Source organism: Carassius auratus, chromosome 6 (assembly GCF_003368295.1).
Source record: "Carassius auratus strain Wakin chromosome 6, ASM336829v1, whole genome shotgun sequence".
In the NCBI taxonomy this organism is placed as follows: domain Eukaryota; kingdom Metazoa; phylum Chordata; class Actinopteri; order Cypriniformes; family Cyprinidae; genus Carassius; species Carassius auratus.
In genome coordinates, this window is record NC_039248.1 from 3723782 (window position 1) to 3742709 (window position 18928).

An 18928-nucleotide genomic window follows, 5' to 3' on the forward strand; every position below is an offset into this window, starting at 1 on the left:
AAGTAAAGCTCAAATAAACAACAAGCCGAGTTATAAAGAGAGACAAATTGCTGGATAGTACAGGCCAAAGTGAACTCAACACATACATGCACACTCTGAAATTCTGTTACGAAACCTAGTGAGCGGTCTTGCCCTACATAGCCAGCTGCCTTCGAAGGCAACATCCCAAATGAAATCAAATGGGTTGGAACATTGACAACAATTCTGTGTGTCACACAAACAGAAATTAATGAAAGATTTGACTCCAACAGAGTATAAAATGTTGGATGAAGTAGTCCATTTGAATTAGACCTGTGTCGATAGTTTAAAAGATTAGATATTAGAGTAACATGTATATAGAAATAGATTATTGCCAGTTCTGCTGTATACGTTAATATATAGAGGCTTGTATAACTCCCCCCCAAACATTTGTTTTCAGAAGACTTATGAATATGCAAAATATGTTGTTTACCTTAAAATGTGCCTAAGGTATTTTAGAAGGCAGCATAATTGTACTAAACTTTAGTGCAGTGATGAATGCATATTGAAATGCTGTCTATGTAGGCATCTCTAGGTTTTGAAACAGAAACTCATGCTCACAGATGATAACAATGCATTACTTACAGTTTTCTGTCAGGCTTGGTAAGGAATCCCTGCTTGTCGTATTCTAAAGAGAGAAGAAATACAAGAAATCAGCAGAGTTTATGTTCATAAAAGAGAAAGAAGAGAGAGAGAGAGAGATGCAGTGTGTTATCATCGGTGTCAACAGGAAGGGATGGAAATATTTCAGCAGAAAAGTATATCCGTTTTTGACAGTGCAGGTTACAAAGAAATATATTATTATTATTATTATAGTTATACAGAGGGAAATGCGAGAGGCTGATTACTGTGTATAGAACAACATGGGTGGTATATATTGACCACCAGTAGCACAAAAACAGTAAACTAAACAAAAATGAATATGGATATTCAGTACAATGCCATTCAATGCCATCCAGCAGCCAGGAAGTAAAACACAGAAATATAGTCTATGCAGAAAAAACTAAACAAAAAAAAAAAAAGTACTGCAGAGTACAAGCGATTACATAAAGTATGCATAGCTTTCTCACTTTACTGAATTATTTTAAAGGAATCTTGATGGGATTGATGAATGTGTTTATAATTACCTGTAGCTAACTACATGAGGAATGTGTGCTTGCAATGCATTAGTCAAGCATTTGCATGTGATTGGCCAAACATTTCACAAACTTTAGATGGAACTATGTACAGTTGCAATATGGCCATGAAATACTGATTGTAAGAATAAAACAAAATAAAAGTAGGAAAAAAAGGTATATGACTAGCACAGTTAAGCAAGTTAATTATGTAGCTTAGCTATAAAATATAGACGAGTATTTTACTAAAGATTGACAAGGATGACACAAACACACATAAGTATGCAAGCTGTTAAAATGAATTAAGATTAAATATGATGTTTATGAAATCATAAAAAGAGGACCGGCTGCTTCCAAGCAAGTTCAACAAACATATTATTGTTCTAAGTTCCAGGCAACATTAGACAGTTCACTAAACCTGGCAATAAAGTTTTAGAACCCATGAAGTCCTATTTTATAACAGTGATGTGGTTACATGTTTAACACAGAAGGATATTACGGAGATGTGTTACTTCCTGACAAACCAAAACTGATAAACATTCAAAGAAAGAACCATTAAAAGTAGGTCAAGACATATTTTTGGTAAAATAAGCTGAATGCTTAATAACATGAGAAAGAAAGAAAGAAAAAGAAAGAATAATCCAGTGAAAAAAGAAAAAGAGAAAGAAACGACATTAGAAAGAAAAGAACAGACTAAAAAAGCAACAGAGCACTACTTAAAAAATGAACAAAAATGAAAGAACGAAAAAGATTTAAAAAAAAGAGAACAAATGATAAAGAAATGAATGAAAGAACTAACAAACAAAAGAAAGTACAACAAACAAAAATGAACAAATATGAGAAACAAAGATAGAACTAATAAACAAACAAACAGGAAAGAAAGAAAGATCGATAGAAAGAAAGAAAAGAACAAAAACTAAAAAGAACGAGAAGAACAAACCAGCAAACAAAGAAAGAAAAATAAAAAAAATAAAAAAATAAAGAAAACAAAACTAAAACGAGTGAACAAATGATAGAACCAGCAAATGAACAAACAGAAAAGAAAGAAAGAAGGGAAGGAAGGATAAAAGGGAATGAAAGAAGGGAAGGCAGGCAGAAGCTGGGGCCGGTACAGACGTGTGTTCTGGGCGCTGCATTAGTGCGGCTGGTAGCAGTGATGTTGCATTAGAAGTGGCAGCTGCAGCAGGTGTTAGAAACAGCAGAGAAGATCACAGCGCTTCTGTCAGCTACCTGACACATGTTATCACTGACTAACTCAAGAAATATTCTGGACCAAATCCAGCGTAAAGCTCTACTGACAACATCTGTCACATGCTGCTACGCCTTTGAAATAGAGGAATATCTGCATGATTTAAACATTTACATTACGTGTATTACTGTAACCGCATTTGTTTTTATAAATGATTTAAAAAAAAAACTATTTGCAGGTCACAGATATTATTGACAGACCTTCAGTTGCATCTTGCCAGAAAATACATTTGTTACCGTTTTAATCATTTAAAAGTCAGTATCATTATCAGTACATATATTATACTTATATCAACCCTATTATTAATAGTAGCAGTAGTATCATTAATGTAATCTAGATTGTAATACAGGAAGAACTGGACTGGTATTTACTCCATATTAAAAGACAGTGCAGCATCTATATCATTTTAGGTTTATGAATTTTTACGAGTGTTCAGGAGAGTTTATCACCAGTGCGTGACTTGGAAAAAAAATCTGCAAAGCATAAAAATATAAATCCTTATTAACTTCTTCATTTCGTCAGCCAGAAGCAAGACAGATGTCTTTGTACTGAATGTGCAGGGAAAGAATTCTGCTTAAATACTAGAAATGCAATGAAGAAGCTTCAAATAATGTTGGGAGACCAAATGTGCAATATAGTGATTTCATTATTTTTGTATATTAATTCAAACTTCTTGTATTTTGAACAATGTTGAACTAGGATGCTTGAAAGCATCTGTCTCTGCTTTGTTACACGACACGTACAATTTATTATGTTACATAAGATTTCTTTCCATTCATCTAAGAATCCTGAAAAAAAATGTATAACAGTTTTCCACAAAAACACAAAGCAGCACAACTGCTTTCAACACTGATCTCCATTTATAATGAAATTATGCGGATGAATCTCCCAACATTACTGTAGAATCAGAATACGGTAAACCTCTACCTGTGGCTACTACACGTCCCACGGAGAGAAGCCTATCCAAATCAGCCTCTGAAACACAAGAGTGTGAGTTCAGCATACCTCTGTTTGAGTGAGATCAGATGCTTTTAGTGTCTGTAAACAGTGTTGAACTGCAGCATCCGTACTACAGCGATGACAGCAAAACAAGGCCGTGACTTCACTCAACATCTGATACACTGGTTAGCAGATCAACACTCATAATGCAACTAAACCACACAAACAGACCTTCAGGGGGTGCAGCACAGTTAAAAACAATGCATTCTTTCAGATGTATGAGAGAAACTGGACAACAAGCACAAGCTCCACAAGTTCAGCATCTGCAGTTCCTGAAAAACTATGAGAAGAGTTGCAATGCATACATTTAACAACTAACCGGCAATGCTGGTTAAAAAAATCCAGAAACAATTGATTGAACCTTAAAATGATCTTGAAAAACTTCTACCTTCTACCACATTTACATTTACTCACCCTCAGGTTCTTCAATTTGTAGATGAGTTAACCTGTTCATCAAAACAGTTTTGGAGAAATGTAGCACTCAATCACTAGCTTACCAGTGGATCCTTTGCAGTGAATGGGTGCCGTCTGAATGAGAGTCTAAACAAGCTGATAAAAACATCACAATAATCCACACCACTCCAGTCCATCGATTAACATCTTGTGAAGTGAAAAGCTGCATGTTTGTAAGAAACACATCTATAATGAACATAATTTTAACTTAAACTTAAGTTCCCTATCCATGATAGCACTTCCTCCAGTGAAAAAGTAATTTTGTCTGAAACAGAAGAGAAATCTGCACAGATCAAGCAGCATACATGGCCCAAAACAGCTCTAAACTAATATGTTGGTGGATTTTGATGTGAGAGACAACTATGGATGGACTTTTTCACCAGAAGTGTTATTATGTATCATGGACATTATTATTTTAGCCAGAAGCAAGGGTTAAAAATGCCTTAATAATGATTTTTTTTTTTAACACACACACACACACACACAGCTTTTGGCTTCACAAGACATTAACTGATGGACAGGAGTGCTGTGGATTACTTGTGAACTATTGTTTTCATCAGCTGTTTGGACTCTCATTGTGACGGCACCCATTCACTGCACAGCATCCAACAGTGAGCGAGTGATGCAATGCTAAACTCATCTACATCCCTGAACTGAAAGCCTGAGGTTGAGTAACTTTTCAGGGTGAAAAAAAATAATAACAATTATTTGAAAAACATGGAAAACCGTAATAATCAAGAATGTGTTCACACATTTAACCTCCAGAGTTGGTGATTGACAAACTACAGTAAAACAGGGTTGATAAACCGGGATAATTCACTGGATCATCTGTTTTATTTGTTGGACTCTGATCTGGTAAAACAGATAATTGATCGGTAAGCCCCGCCCCCATTAGTTAGTGTTGCTCCCTCGGACAAACAAACAAAGCTGCTCACTGTCCTACAATGAGAGCTCTCAGTGTGAAAACCTTGTCACAGGATGGTTTTGAACAATTTTGGACACAGAAGGACCACCATTCAAGTGGGAACTAAATATGCCATGTAGGGACATATAAAAAAGTTTTTAAAATAAATATGGTGGGTAACTCGAAGGTTTACAGATCACAATCAAACCGATGCAAGCTTCGCATCTTCTAATGTTTCTCCATGGCACTGAAACCTAGATGTCTGAGTTCTGCTCTTCGTGCAACTAATACTCGACTGCCATTGGCTCATCTGCATTTGAGGGGAGGGGCTTACCGATAGGTCAACTGTACCAAACATCTTTACAGTTAAGAGTTTCTGCCAGGTGGACTTTGGTGGGATCCAAGAATATTCATAGAAACCACACCATATCGGTTTAAGGAATGGGCAAAATGCAGCAGCGCTAGAAAAGCTGATTTTCTGTTCTTGCACTTAGATGATTATGAATTACACTAGTTACACAGTAAGCAATATGGTAGCATTTTGTGGTTCAATTTTAGAGTGAGCGAGCCTAGTTAATGAGAAAAAGTCCTGAAGCTTTTGTCTGTTGTATGTGCCAAAAAGCAAACTGCAGCAAAATTAGTAACAAATGCTGATCAGACTTCATTAAAGAGATTATTCCCAGTTACGATATATGTTAAAACACAGAGGCTTGTACTATGTATTTGTCATTACTTTGTTACCTGAACTCAATAAATGATTACATGAAACAGAAAATGTTTCATACAAGGTTAAATGTTTGAATCAACCAGACTACACCACCTACAGTCATTTTTAGTCTTTTTAATGTAATAACTGTATATTTTCACCTACGCATGTGAACAGTACCGAATGTTTCACTATAAGTAGCACAGATAATGAACAACAGATTTGTATTTCCATCGTTTCATTATCACAAACATGAAAGATACGTCCTTTTTAAAAATCACATATCAATTTATAATACATGACAATATACACTACAAAAGTTTGGCGTCAGTACGATTTCTTTTTAAAGAAAGATACTTCCATGAAGCAAGAATCCATTACAAAAGATTTCTATTTCAAATAAATGCTGCTCTTTTGAATGAACTATTCATCAAATAATCCTTAAAGTGGTCTTATGATCCTTTTGTAAAGATCATTATTTTGTGTATTTGGTGTAACAGAATATGTTGACTGTACATTATTGTAGGTCCTCTATGTCCTGCCTCTCTCAAACGCATTGTTTTCTACTTTCTGACGAGAGCAGTCTGCCCTGATTGGCCAACTGGCCCAGTGAATTGCGATTGGCTGATTACCAGAAGCACTAGTTGGAGCTTCATCTGTCAAATTAAATGTAAATACAGTTAATAATGTCCTTAGGTTTACAATTAGTTCAAGCCTGAAAGAGGAACAAAGTGTCATGACAGACACAGTGATGAAGATCCTATGTATTTACAGTATACATGGTTAAAACAGCGGACTCTCTCTCTCTCTCTCACACACACACACACACACTCAAAACTCTGCATTTGAACAGTCAACAGAAAATACTTAAACTAATAACAATTACAGTCGCTGATTCAGAAGCGCCAGATTGTCTTAGCAAAGTCAGAATGACCTCCTCTCCAAGGTTCACCAAACAGTCGTCCATAAAATGCATTGCTGTTCTGTTGTACGTAATCTTAAAGATTCCTAAATGCATCTACTTTCAGATGGCCAAATAAAGTGTTTTTGCTTTGACGTGACTGCTACATCACTAACTGAGTTACTGACACCACACCTTCTTGCTTCGTGTGAACATGGGCGGTAAATCTAAATCTGGTAAATCTTCCCACATAGTGATGTAGAGATGTGGAGCGTGTTGTAACGAGCCGTTTTTGGAGTCTTAACTATGATAAAGAATATCTCTTTTGATTTGAGACTTTAGTCTTTGCAACTTTACAGATCTTCTTCATGCACCAAGAGCTTCTAACACTCCACAGAGAAAGGAGAAATTGAAATCGCATCATATGACCCCTTTAAAAATGCTCTACATTATGAAGCAGCATAACAGTTTTCAACGTTGATAATGAATGAAGGATCATGTGACACTGAAGACTGGAGTCATGATGCTGAAAATTCAGCTTTGCATCCCAGGAATAAATTACATTTTACAATATATTACAATTGAAAGCTGCTATTTTAAATTGCAATAATATTTCACAAAACTGTTTTTACTGCAATAAAAAATGCAGCCTTGGTGGGCATAAGAAACTTGCTCTGAAATAAAATAAATACAAATAAATTACTGACCTCAAACATTGTTGCTAATAGTTACAGGAATCAAATTTTTTCAGTGTATAATTATTTGCCTTATTCAGCGCATTTTCTTTTTTGAGTTGGAGATAACATCAGACACCACAGCTTCTAATTTTATCTTGTGACATGCGATTGCGGTCTTGCTGTTTTATGCGTGTGAAACACAGCCTTAAACTTGTAGTGTGAAAGAAAACATGAGTGAAAATGTTATCAGCGGCAAATCTAAAAGGGGCTTTTGAGAAATATGAAATATCTGAACAGACAGAAATAGATCTTTTTGCTGAACGATCATGTGCAGAATAATTTGAAGCAAACTTCCATCACAGCAAAGACCGTTTGGTATATTATTTTGTCTTCAGAGCTGACCCTTTCTGGGAGTGGACATGGACAGCGGTGGGCTCTTAGCTCCCTCCTCTGGTCAGTATATCAAACCAAACATTCATTTTCCAGGGTTTTAGTTTAAGATCATAGCTTCCCCAGCGATCTGATGCCAAACAGGAAGACACAGTCAGCGAGAAAGGTTGCTAAAACCAACAGCCTTGATTTCAGGCATTACATCACTGGGGGAAAACCAGATCTAGGGAAGCAAAAGTTGTAACATTTCGCTTTTCAGAGAAATTAAAAATCTGTTCTTAAAACAGCCTCAGACAAACAAAAGTATATACTACTACATGTATACTCACGAGATTTCTGGACTGGGCTCCGTAGGTGCATTTTGAAAGACGAATAGTAGAGGAATAACACTACCATGACGGGACAGAGTAAAAAGATGAAACTCCGTGAGGACTTCATCCTGATCATCTCACACAAGGCTTCATCTGGTTCGAGTCACCTGAAAACAACACAAAAGTGCACAACACACTGATGAATCACGGTGCTTTCTCAAGACAAACCTCAACTTCCTAAACTGATGTTTGGTCTTTCAATTCAGAACCATTTAACACATAAACAGGCATTTATTTCAGTGGATTAAAACGTTAGGAAACACGATTGATGAGTTCAACATGGGTCAGGAACAACAGAGATGAGTTACTTTTATGTGGATGTGTTCAGACCTTCAGAACATGCAGTAACAGGCCTGCGAGTGAACTGAAGCACGCTCACTTAAACACTTCCCAGGGTAACTACAGTTTCCACCAAGCCACCCTAGTTACTACAGTTAGATATTCAATTATTCTGTTGCCGTTAGCACATATTCTGGAAGCTGTTTATAAACTGGTGGTAGTTAGGTAGTTATTTCTACCTAATTTAACCATGTAGTCCACCATATTAATAAAATAAAATCGGTTCTTTAAGATGCTTTGTTATATAATCTAAAAACAGGCTTCATGTGGCAAGATTTACACCATCGAAACAAGTTTCTTCCTTATCACAAACCAACTTTTGTTGCAATCGCATCTTGGTATGAACCGCAGATATCATGATTACATAAACACAAATGGGCTACTCTTACTAAAAAAGTACCATAGGAATACCATGGTACAGTGATTATATGGTTTCAGATAAGCGCCTCCCTAGTTAGAAAAAATAACTTCTATCAATTTAGAACCAATCCTATGTGCATGCTACATTCTAGATGCATTCAATTATATATTATATTTTAAAATACATAAAATATCCTAATAAAATAATAATAAAATATGATAATATTATATATTATACTAAATTAAGATTGATAAGATTAAAATGTTGATTATTAACTAGTTGCTTATTATTACTAGCATATAGAGAATGGCAATGTGTCGTCACAGCGGCAATGCATTCTGGGAATTTAGGTCATGGGAGCTACAGCAGAGACTGGATTACATAGTAAATGTAGGAATTTAATATTATTTACTGTTTCTTTTATTCTACTTAAGATCGCGTTGCCGTGGTTAAGGCTCACTTTACATCATTTGCAATGGCCCTTTGCACAGCCGGTGTGAAAAACTTGCTTTTTTCAGCATTAGAAAGCAAAAAAGGAGTAGTATTTCGTGCAGACATTAATAAGAAGGGATGTGTCTTGGCCCTTATCAATGTCTGCATTAAATACCTCTGCTTTTGATTAACGCTATGTTGATACAGTAAGCGTAAATTATTCAAACGCGATCTTAAAGGTGCAGTGTGTAGATTTTAGCAGAATTGCAACCAACGGTTAAGTCCCTCGCTCAGCCCTCGCTTTAGAGGTAGGTAAAGATGTCATTGGTAAAGACAGCAGCAAGATTTTTTCAACAAGGTAAATTAAGGAATTATATTTATTTTATGTGTCAGTGTTTTATTCGCAAGAACAACAAAGTTACGAAATGCGCTCTGTAGAGCAGTTTGTCCGTTTAGGGCTACTGTAGAAACATGATGGAGACTTCAGTGTAAGGGGACCCGCGGTGTATGTAGATTATAAATTGCTCAATCTAAGGTAATTAAAACATAACTGCTCATTAAGTAAGGTCTTTATACACCTCTGAAAACATGGTTGCACTTTATTTTACAGTACGTGTGCGTACATGTACTTATAGTGTACTTACAGTGTATTTATCGAAGAAAGTTATGGTAATACAAGGTAACTACAGGGTTAGTACCTAAAATAAAGTGCTACCGATAACCGTTACGAATATTATATTGCATTTCTGTAAATATATCATTGTAAAAAATTATATATTGCACCTTCAAGTTGAATCATATAAACATAAAAGAATATAAAATGTCCTCATTCACTACAGAACTCTTTAATGAAAGTTAAACTTAAACTCGGTATGGTAAACAACTCAAATGAGATGTGTCTTAAGAATTGATATCTGAAGATTTATTATATACAGCGGTTTGTATTAATCTGTAAGCCCTCACATTACAAATAGAAGAAAATATTATATGGAAACATTATCTCACGGCAGCCAGCCACATTTTTTTGTATGGATTAAATTTCATTAATTGATTTATTTGACTGCTTGCATCGTTGTTCAGCATCTCTAATAGTAAGAATCTTAACCTTGGTTCCTTCAAGTCAAGATGGGCGAGAGCAAGGGATAAAATACCACTTTTCAGAAATTTTTTTGTGATATTTGTATTATGTTCAAATGTAAAATGACGTGAGTATAAATTCACTTTTAACATAAGTTGTATAATGTTACTTTTGACCCCATCTATTGAGATGAAAGTAACACATGGGTGGGTCAAAAGTCACAACAACACAAGATATAATTTTTTTATTACTCTTGTTTTTAATTAAATATACCTGACTACGACCTTGTTAATATGTAACTGCAAACATGTTTTGTCCTTTATCTTGGCAAAAAAAAAAAAAAAAAAAAAAAAATTATAATTATATTTTAATTTTACATTTCAGTTTCATCAAAAGTAACCCAACCGTACAAACTTGAATTATTTAGATTGTTTATTGGAAAAGTCAATTCATTGTGTCTACATATATATATATATATATTTTTTTTTCAACAGTAAAATATTCAAGAAACAAACAAAAACAGACATGCATCGGTGGCTGCAGAAACAAATGCCAGACAGAGGCTTTGAGAAACCGTGGCATATTCTCAGAAGACTTTTGTAACAAATTTTGAAACAACACTGTATGAACTGAAAGAGTCAGATGGCAAAAAGAGGTTCATTTGTGTGGCATCAAACAAATAAACGGTACATAAACAGTACAAACAGGAACATAACAAAGGGTATTTGCCTAATCGCTGTCATAGTTGTGACAGATATAATGCTCTGCACCCTCAGTGCATGGCTCATGTGACCAGGGCTGGCAAAAGAGACACTGCACCCAGTCTTCACTAGGCAAGGATGAGTCGAATGTTTCCCCCCACACAAGAGATTCTTCAACCTTGTTCTGAGAAGCTGTGGGTGCTGTGTTTTCAACAGTGAGGAGACATTTCTTTGAAACAGATGCTTCTTCTGGATCCTCTTCTTTTGCTCCTCCTTCAGAGCTGGCCTCACCGAACTGTTCACAAAGTGGTCCTGGAACTTCTTCCTGGGAAAGATGAAGTACGAGGGAACGCAACTGCCATGTGTATTTACTGCAAGGGCAATGGTGACCAATGCCCCTCTCTCCACAGAGGTCACCGGCACTGACCTGGTGCTTCCCCTTGGTGCGGTTTATTTTATCTGTCAATTGTACTGTCATCGTAGTACCTGAAAATTAATTATAAACCTAAGAAGCTTTCATGAACATGTTTAGGTGTTTATACCTAGATGTGCGTGTGTGTAAGTAGTTACAGGTTTATTTACATTATTGTTTTATTATCTCTATATCTAGCTTTATTTGTATGTGTATTTATTATAGTTATAGGTGTGTAGTGTTTTTATATAATCACATATTCACTTCTATCTAAATATTTATCTGTATAGGTATACAGATAACAGTATATATGTATTATCAAGGTCTATAGTTTATATCGGTTAATACCTTTTATATAGCAATGCATTTGTCTTGTGTATTACCACTGAATCACTCTAGCTTTTTAGTTTTAATGAATTATAAACTTTACATGCTTCATCCACATTCCAAATGTGCTTTGCTTCAAAATGGTAGCGGGCAGGAATTGTGTGCAGGTGGTTATAAAAAGCAATCACATTTGTTTTATTGAAGCTGGTGGAACAGGACATGCTGGTGGCTTGAGGTCGGTGAATAGACAATGTTTTGTTGCATTCAAAGAAAAGGTGATCCAGTTCTTGGCATCCCATCTATCTGGATATTTACATTTGCATGACATTAACTCATTTAGCAGATGCTTTCATTCAAAGCGACTTACAAATGAGGAAAACAGAACCAATCAATTGTAGAAGTAAAATAACTAAAAATAGATACAAAACTAAAAGCTAAAACTTTATAAACATCACCTATAGACATTAAAAAAAAAAAAATAAATTACATAAAAAAGACAAATGCATACAATTAAATTTAAAAACTTAACATTTAAATGAAAAACAAAAAAATCCAGCCAACCATAAAAATAACATTATAACAATATCATGGAAAAGTTCTTTATTTTTTGCAATTTAATTCAAAAAAGCAAACGCTCTTATATTCTAGAGTCATTGCACACAAACTGAAATATATTTGAAGAGGGTTTTTTTATTTATTATTCTGATGGTTATGACTTAAAGCTTAAGGGAAAAAAAATCAGTATCTCAAAAAATGTGAACATTTTCTCAAAGATCAATCAATAAAAGATTTACAAAACAGATGTTCAAGATCTCCAAAGCGGGTTTAATTATGCACTCAATAATTGGTTGGAGCTCTTTTTGCACAAATGACTGCTTCAATTCGGCGTGGGGTGGAGGTGATCAGCCTGTGGCTCTGCTGAAGTTATTGAAGCTCAGGTGTCTTTGATAGCGGTCTTCAGCTCCTATGTATTGTTCATCAGATGTTACTTATATTTCTCTTCACAATACCCCATACAGTCCCTGAGAGCTTCAGGTGAGTTGACTGGCCAATCAAGTAATATCATGGTCAACAAACCACTTGGAAGTAGTTTTGACACTGTGGGCAGATGAAAAATGGAATCAGCATCTCAATAAAGCTTGTCAACAGATGGAAGCACAAAGTGCTCCAAACTCTCCTGATAGACGGCTGCATTGACTTTGGACTTGATAAAACACAATGGACCAACACCAGCAGACATCACGGCACCCAAATCATCACTGACTTCAGAATTCTTTGCATCTCCAGTCTTCCTCCAGACTCCAGACATTGAATTTCACATGAAATACTAAATTTACTTTCATCTGAAAAGATGCCTCTGGACCACTGATCAACAGTCCAGTTCTTTTTCTCCTTACCCCAGGTGCTTCTGATGTTTTTTTCTGATTCAGGAGTGGATTGGTTCTATGACTGGGACAGCTGTAGCTCTTTTCCTAAAGATATCTGAGTGTGGTGACTCTTGATGCACTGACTCCAGCTTCAGTCCTCTCCTCGTGAAGCTCTCACAAGTTCTTGAATCAGCTTTTCCTGACAATCTTCCCAAGGCTGTGGTCATCCCTGTTGCTTGTGCACATATTCCTACCACTCTTTTTCCTTCAAGTCAACTTTCTATTAATATATTTCGATACAGCACTCTGTAAACAGCCAGCCCTTTCAGCAATGACATTCTGTGGCTTCCTCTTCTTGTGGAGGGTGTTGATGATCGTCTTCTGGACAACTGTGGTTGCATTTTCTAAACTTTAGCCCAAGAGGTACCTAGTATTCATGCTCAGAACTACTCATCGAGCACAAAATGTACGTTTTTTTTAAGATACTGATTTTTTTATTTTCCTAAGCTGTAAGTCGTAACCATCAGAATTAAAACAAAAAAAAAATCTTGAAATATTTCAGTTTATAAATAAAGACATTTTCCATGATATTTCAATGTTTAATGTTTATAAAAATTACATTTATATGATTTCATTTAAATATTAAAATAACTCCAATGAAATAAAACTTAAACTTATCATAAATATCTGAATCAGACCCCTGACTGTCTTTCTGACCCTAACTCCTGACATATTATGTTGGTAGGCTATACTGTGAAATAAACATTTTTTAATAAATACTGCAACACCCAGAAAGTCACCACATTAAACCACATTAACAAGTGATACTTTCGTCCAGACAGAAACTTCTGACATTTACTGACATTAACTGAAAAACTCTGACGAGGCAAATTGTCGGATGTGTTGCAGCACTAAATAACACGTAGACTGATCTTTACCGTGACACATGAAACGAGAAACACAACTTGTAATAAGAAAAAAAAGTACAGCTTCAGTAACTTACCGTACTCGAAAACAGATTTCCGTATTTAACCGCAGGAAGCGATGATTCGTGATCACGTAATATTTGTCAGTTTTGTCAAGGGTTGCGTGCTGAACATGCTTTTATAGTTTGGAATGCAAATGTAATCAGGTTTCTGAGAAAATCGCTTTGTTTCTTTCGTCCCGCCTTACCTTCGCCCCGGTTTCCCTGGTCTATGGTTTCTCACTATTAATTTGCTAAGCATCCACAATCCACAATCCAATTCCACAAGTTACAAAGCAGCTTCTGGGAATACAGCTTTTTGTGCTCCTGAGCGTGACCTAAAACACGCGGCGTGACGTAGATTCTGATTCTCTAAGCTGTTTACTAATAAAGCTTTGATGTTAATGGATTATTCTATGACCATTACAGATCCTTTAACTCTACCCAATACCACACAATAAATAATTACATCAAATTAGGAAATTACGGAGGAAAAACTTACATGTATGCACTCCTATAGCTGTATTAATATGAATACACACCTAATCTAATGCGTTACCTTTATATAATATGTTTTATTTTACTTCTAGAAGGATAAAACACCACGTTGTTTACATGGTTCTCCCACTGTAACATTACATCATGTATTTCCAAATACATCAAACCAAAAATCGCGTCACCACAGTACTTTTGGTCACTTGTTTTGTATCAAATGAAACCAAATAACAAACTACACTTCTTTTTAATAACGTTTTTAACCATTCAAAACTCGATTGAGGCTGGTCATCAATGAAAACTGCTCGGCTACATAACGGTAACACACATCCGGTTAGCGCTTTGGCTAAACCTCCGAACACAAATCTCTCTCGGCCCACCGACTCATTTACGTGAACTACAAAACCACACGGTTAACGTATACGCGGTTTAATAGCCTAAGAAACAGCCGACACCATAGCCGTAACAAAATGTCAACAGAACGTTTAGCGCGTGTCAGTGTGTGTGTGTGAGAGGCTAACTTTCCTCCTACCTCACAGAAACGGAGCGACAATGTAAACATGTCCATAAACGCAACTCTGTCACACACGTCGGTCGTTACATCTCTTATGGAACGGGAAAAACATGTCTTGTATCTCTCAGCTCCGCTTGTCAGCTCGGTTCTCCGTGTGAGCGAAGAGAAGTGAAAACAGAGTTCATGCCCTAAAGGTTGAGGAGGAGGAGGGTCCTGAAGAAACTGAAGTGTCTCAGGCGCGCACTACACGCTTTTTTTTTTTTTTTTTTTTTTTTCTTGGCCTGCGTGAACAGCAAGAAATTAATCAGTTTGTTTAATGAATAGAAATATTATTTTCAGCATTAATGTAAGAACTTGTTCACATTTGCAATGATTAACCATTGATTCTAACTGACTAAGGCAAACACTCTTATATCATGTGCGCTAATGCATGTGGTGATTTTTAATAAATGTTATTTATTTTTAATTCCGCTCTACTCTATAAATCTAAAGACTAGAATTGTGTTGGTCCATGACCTGTTCTCTGACATTTTTTTTTTTTTTTTTTTTTTTTTTTAGCTTAAATTTATTTTATTTTTTCTCTTTCAGAAACAAGCAAACAAATACTTAACACCAATTAGAACATAAACAAACCAAGGGGGATACATATAACAGATATACATCATGGACAGTAAATAAAAAATAAAATAAAGAATTACAATTTACAAATGACATTTTTTAATATGAGGGATGTTTTTATACATTTCTTGTTCCTGGAAGTTGAAATCAATGAGTCATAAAATATTTTAAGTTCTTTACAAAAAAATTTAAAGGAGGGAGTAATGGACATTATTCTTGCTTTATGAACATGAAACTTCCCAAGAAGAATTATCACCTTCAAAGTGTTATCAACTACATCTGATCCAGTATTACAATTCAAAAAAAGGATCATAGATTCGTCTATTTTAATTATTTTATAAAATATATCAAAAAACAGCCTAGTTACCGATTTCCAAAAGTCTTCAGAATATTTACAGTTACAAAATAAATGTGTAAGTGTTTCATTTTCTAAATCACAAAAAGAACATTTTGGAGAGACATCTTTTCTAAACTTATTAATAAATGTGTTACAAGGATAGTACCTATGTATTATCTTAAAATGTACTTCCTTTGCCTTATTTGGCAGTAAAAATGTATTAGTAGCCAACCATATTTTCTCAGTGGAGGGTATAAAAAAAGATTGTTTCCACTTTATGAGTGCTTTTGGGTAACAGCTGACATCACAGTTAATACATTTCCTAATATGTGAGTTATTACACTTAATATCCATAATATTAATACCTCCAATAACAAGATTTGGAATTTGTCGGACAGCTGAATTATACCTGAGATGTACTTTCACAAGGTACAGCAATTTAGGGGAAATGCTTTTCACAACCAAATTATAATCTCTACAGGAAGAATCAATCCCTGAAGCGCACTACACGCTTACTTCTGCATAGCTGAGTGAACACACAATTTGAAAATTCAACATAGAAAAAACTAAGGAACTTGAGGACAATATGATAATCATACACTATACCATATAGTATTATGTATATTATATATATATATATATATATATATATATATATATATATATATATATATATATATATATATATATATATATATATATATACATACATACACACACACACACACTAGAAGCCAGTTAAAAAAGAAAAAAAATTACTTTTATCTCACAATTCTGACTTTTTGTTCTCACAATTGCGTGCATACAAACTCGAAATTGCGAGTTCTAAAGTCAGGATTACGAGATATAGGCCTAAACTCGCAGTTCTGAGAAATAAAATCAGAATAGTGAGATAAAAAGTTGCAATTGCGAGTTATAAAGTCAAAATTGACAGAACAAAAGTATGAAAATTCTGAGAAAAAAGTCACAATTCTGAGAAATAAAGTCACAATTCTGAGGAAAAAAAAGCCAGAACTGCGAGATGTAAATTAGTTTCCTTTTACTGGGATTGAAGTTAGCCGGAGTGTGAAAGACGGCAGGACTGCATATTCTATAGCCTAAAAATGGAAACTATTATAGAGAAATCTTAACTTTATTGGAGGAATCACACAACATAAAGCTTAGTTCCCGGATTCTTGAGAGAAGATAATGCAGGAATCAGTTGTGGCGGAGACACAATAAAACAGATGACACCAGCAGCGAGAACATGACTATCACTGGATGCACCAGAAATGTTGTCTGTCCGAAGTTATTACAGACAGAGAAACTGTCCGTCAGTCGATCTGCGTGCTCGCGGTCATCTACGGCTATGCATCTAGACTACAATTCAATTAAAGTTTATTTGTATAGCGCTTTTTACAATACAAATAGTTACAATGCAACTTTACAGAAAATTACGTTTCTACAATATTTAGTAGCCTAGTAGCTTATAAGTGGTGACTGTCAGTTTGTATCCATATGGCAAAATTAATGCAAGACGTAGTCAGCCAGACGATGAACATTATTAACAGCAATTATTATATGATGCAGTCACAATTGTAGAAATATTTGTTAGTTCTGTTTGTTGATTCAGGGTTAGCATCATCTGGGGTCCTCTGAGGGTCAGCATCATCTCTTCTCAGCTGTTCTGGATCCAGACTGGAGCTTAGAAACAAATAGAGACATCATTAGCATAGCTGCTGTTCCAACAAAGTAAAATTAATTAGTTTAACCCAAGCTAAAGAATAAGAATGCACATATCAGATACAACTATACTCACAATTAAAGATACATTATTCAAATGCTTGGCGAAAGAGATACGTTTTTAATCTAGATTTAAACAGAGAAAGAGTGTGTCTGAACCCCAAACATTATCAGGAAGGCTATTCCAGAGTTTGGGAGCCAAATGTGAAAAAGCTCTACCTCCTTTAGTGGACTTTGCTATCCTAGGAACTACCAAAAGTCCAGCGTTTTGTGACCTTAGGGTGCGTGATGGGTTGTAACGTGGTAGAAGGCTAGTTAGGTACGCTGGAGCTAAACCATTTAGGGCCTTATAGGTAAGTAATGATAATTTGTAACTGATACGGAACTTAATAGGTAGCCAGTGCAGAGACTGTAAAATTGGGGTAATATGATCATATTTTCTTGACCTGGTAAGGACTCTAACTGCTGCATTTTGGACTACCTGTAGCTTGTTTATTGAAGAAGCAGGACAACCACCTAGAAGTGCATTACAATAGTTCAGTCTAGAGGTCATGAATGCATGAACTAAGCTTTTCTGCATCAGAAACGGATAACATGTTTCGTAGCTTGGCAATGTTTCTAAGATGGAAGAATGCAGTTTTTGTAACATGGTAAATATCATTTTCAAAAGACAAGTTGCTGTCTAATATAACACCCAGATTTTTGACTGTAGAGGAAGTAACAGTACATCCGTCTATTGCAAATTGTAATCTACAAGATTCTGTGTAATGTTTTTTTGGTCCAATAATTAATATCTCTGTCTTATCCGAATTTAATAAGAGAAAATTATTTGTCAACCACATTTACATTTTTAACACACTCAGTTAGCTTAGATCATTTAGAAGTTTCATCTGGTCTCGTTGAGATAGCTGAGTATCATCAGCATAACAGTGGAAACTAATCCCGTATTTTCTAATAATATTACCAAAGGGCAACATGTATATTGAAAATTGAAGGGGACCAAGGACGGATCCTTGTGGCACTCCATATTTTACTGTTGATAAATGAGATGACTCTCCATTTAAATAAACAAAATGGTAGCGATCGGACAGGTAGGATCTAAACCATCTTAGAGTCTGCCCTTGAATACCTGTATAGTTTTGCAATCGATCTATGAGTATGTCATGATCTATGGTGTCGAACGCAGCACTAAGATCAAGTGAAACTAGCAATGAGATGCAGCCTTGATCTGATGCAAGAAGCAGGTCATTGGTATTTTAACAAGTGCAGTTTTTGTGCTATGGTGGGGCCTGAAACCTGACTGAAATTCTTCATACAGATCATTTTTTTGTAGGAAGGAAACTTTTTCTAAAATTTTAGACATAAATGGAAGATTTGAAATAGGCCTATAATTTGCCAGTTCACTAGGATCTAGTTTTGGTTTCTAAATAAGAGGCTTAATAACCGCCAGCTTAAATGGTTTTGGGATGTGACCTAAA

General features: G+C 35.4%; 1 protein-coding gene across 4 annotated transcripts in view; it reads right to left on the reverse strand.

Annotated features, from left to right (window-relative positions):
- The window catches only part of LOC113091090 (CMP-N-acetylneuraminate-beta-1,4-galactoside alpha-2,3-sialyltransferase-like), a 41152-nt gene extending 26154 nt beyond the window's left edge, over nt 1-14998 (reverse strand). The window contains exons 1-4 of one of the 4 annotated variants that reach the window (XM_026256524.1): nt 14792-14997; nt 7742-7890; nt 3310-3357; nt 604-646 (exon numbers count right to left, since the gene is read on the reverse strand). In XM_026256524.1, coding sequence (XP_026112309.1) covers nt 604-646; nt 3310-3357; nt 7742-7859 — 209 coding nt within the window. In that variant the 5' untranslated portion in view covers nt 7860-7890; nt 14792-14997. Of the gene's footprint in view, nt 1-603; nt 647-3309; nt 3358-7741; nt 7891-13803; nt 13954-13973; nt 14207-14791 lie in introns of those variants that run through there. The other 3 variants (XM_026256541.1, XM_026256532.1, XM_026256548.1) reach the window with 3 other exon arrangements.
- Nucleotides 14999-18928: the final 3930 nt, after the last annotated feature.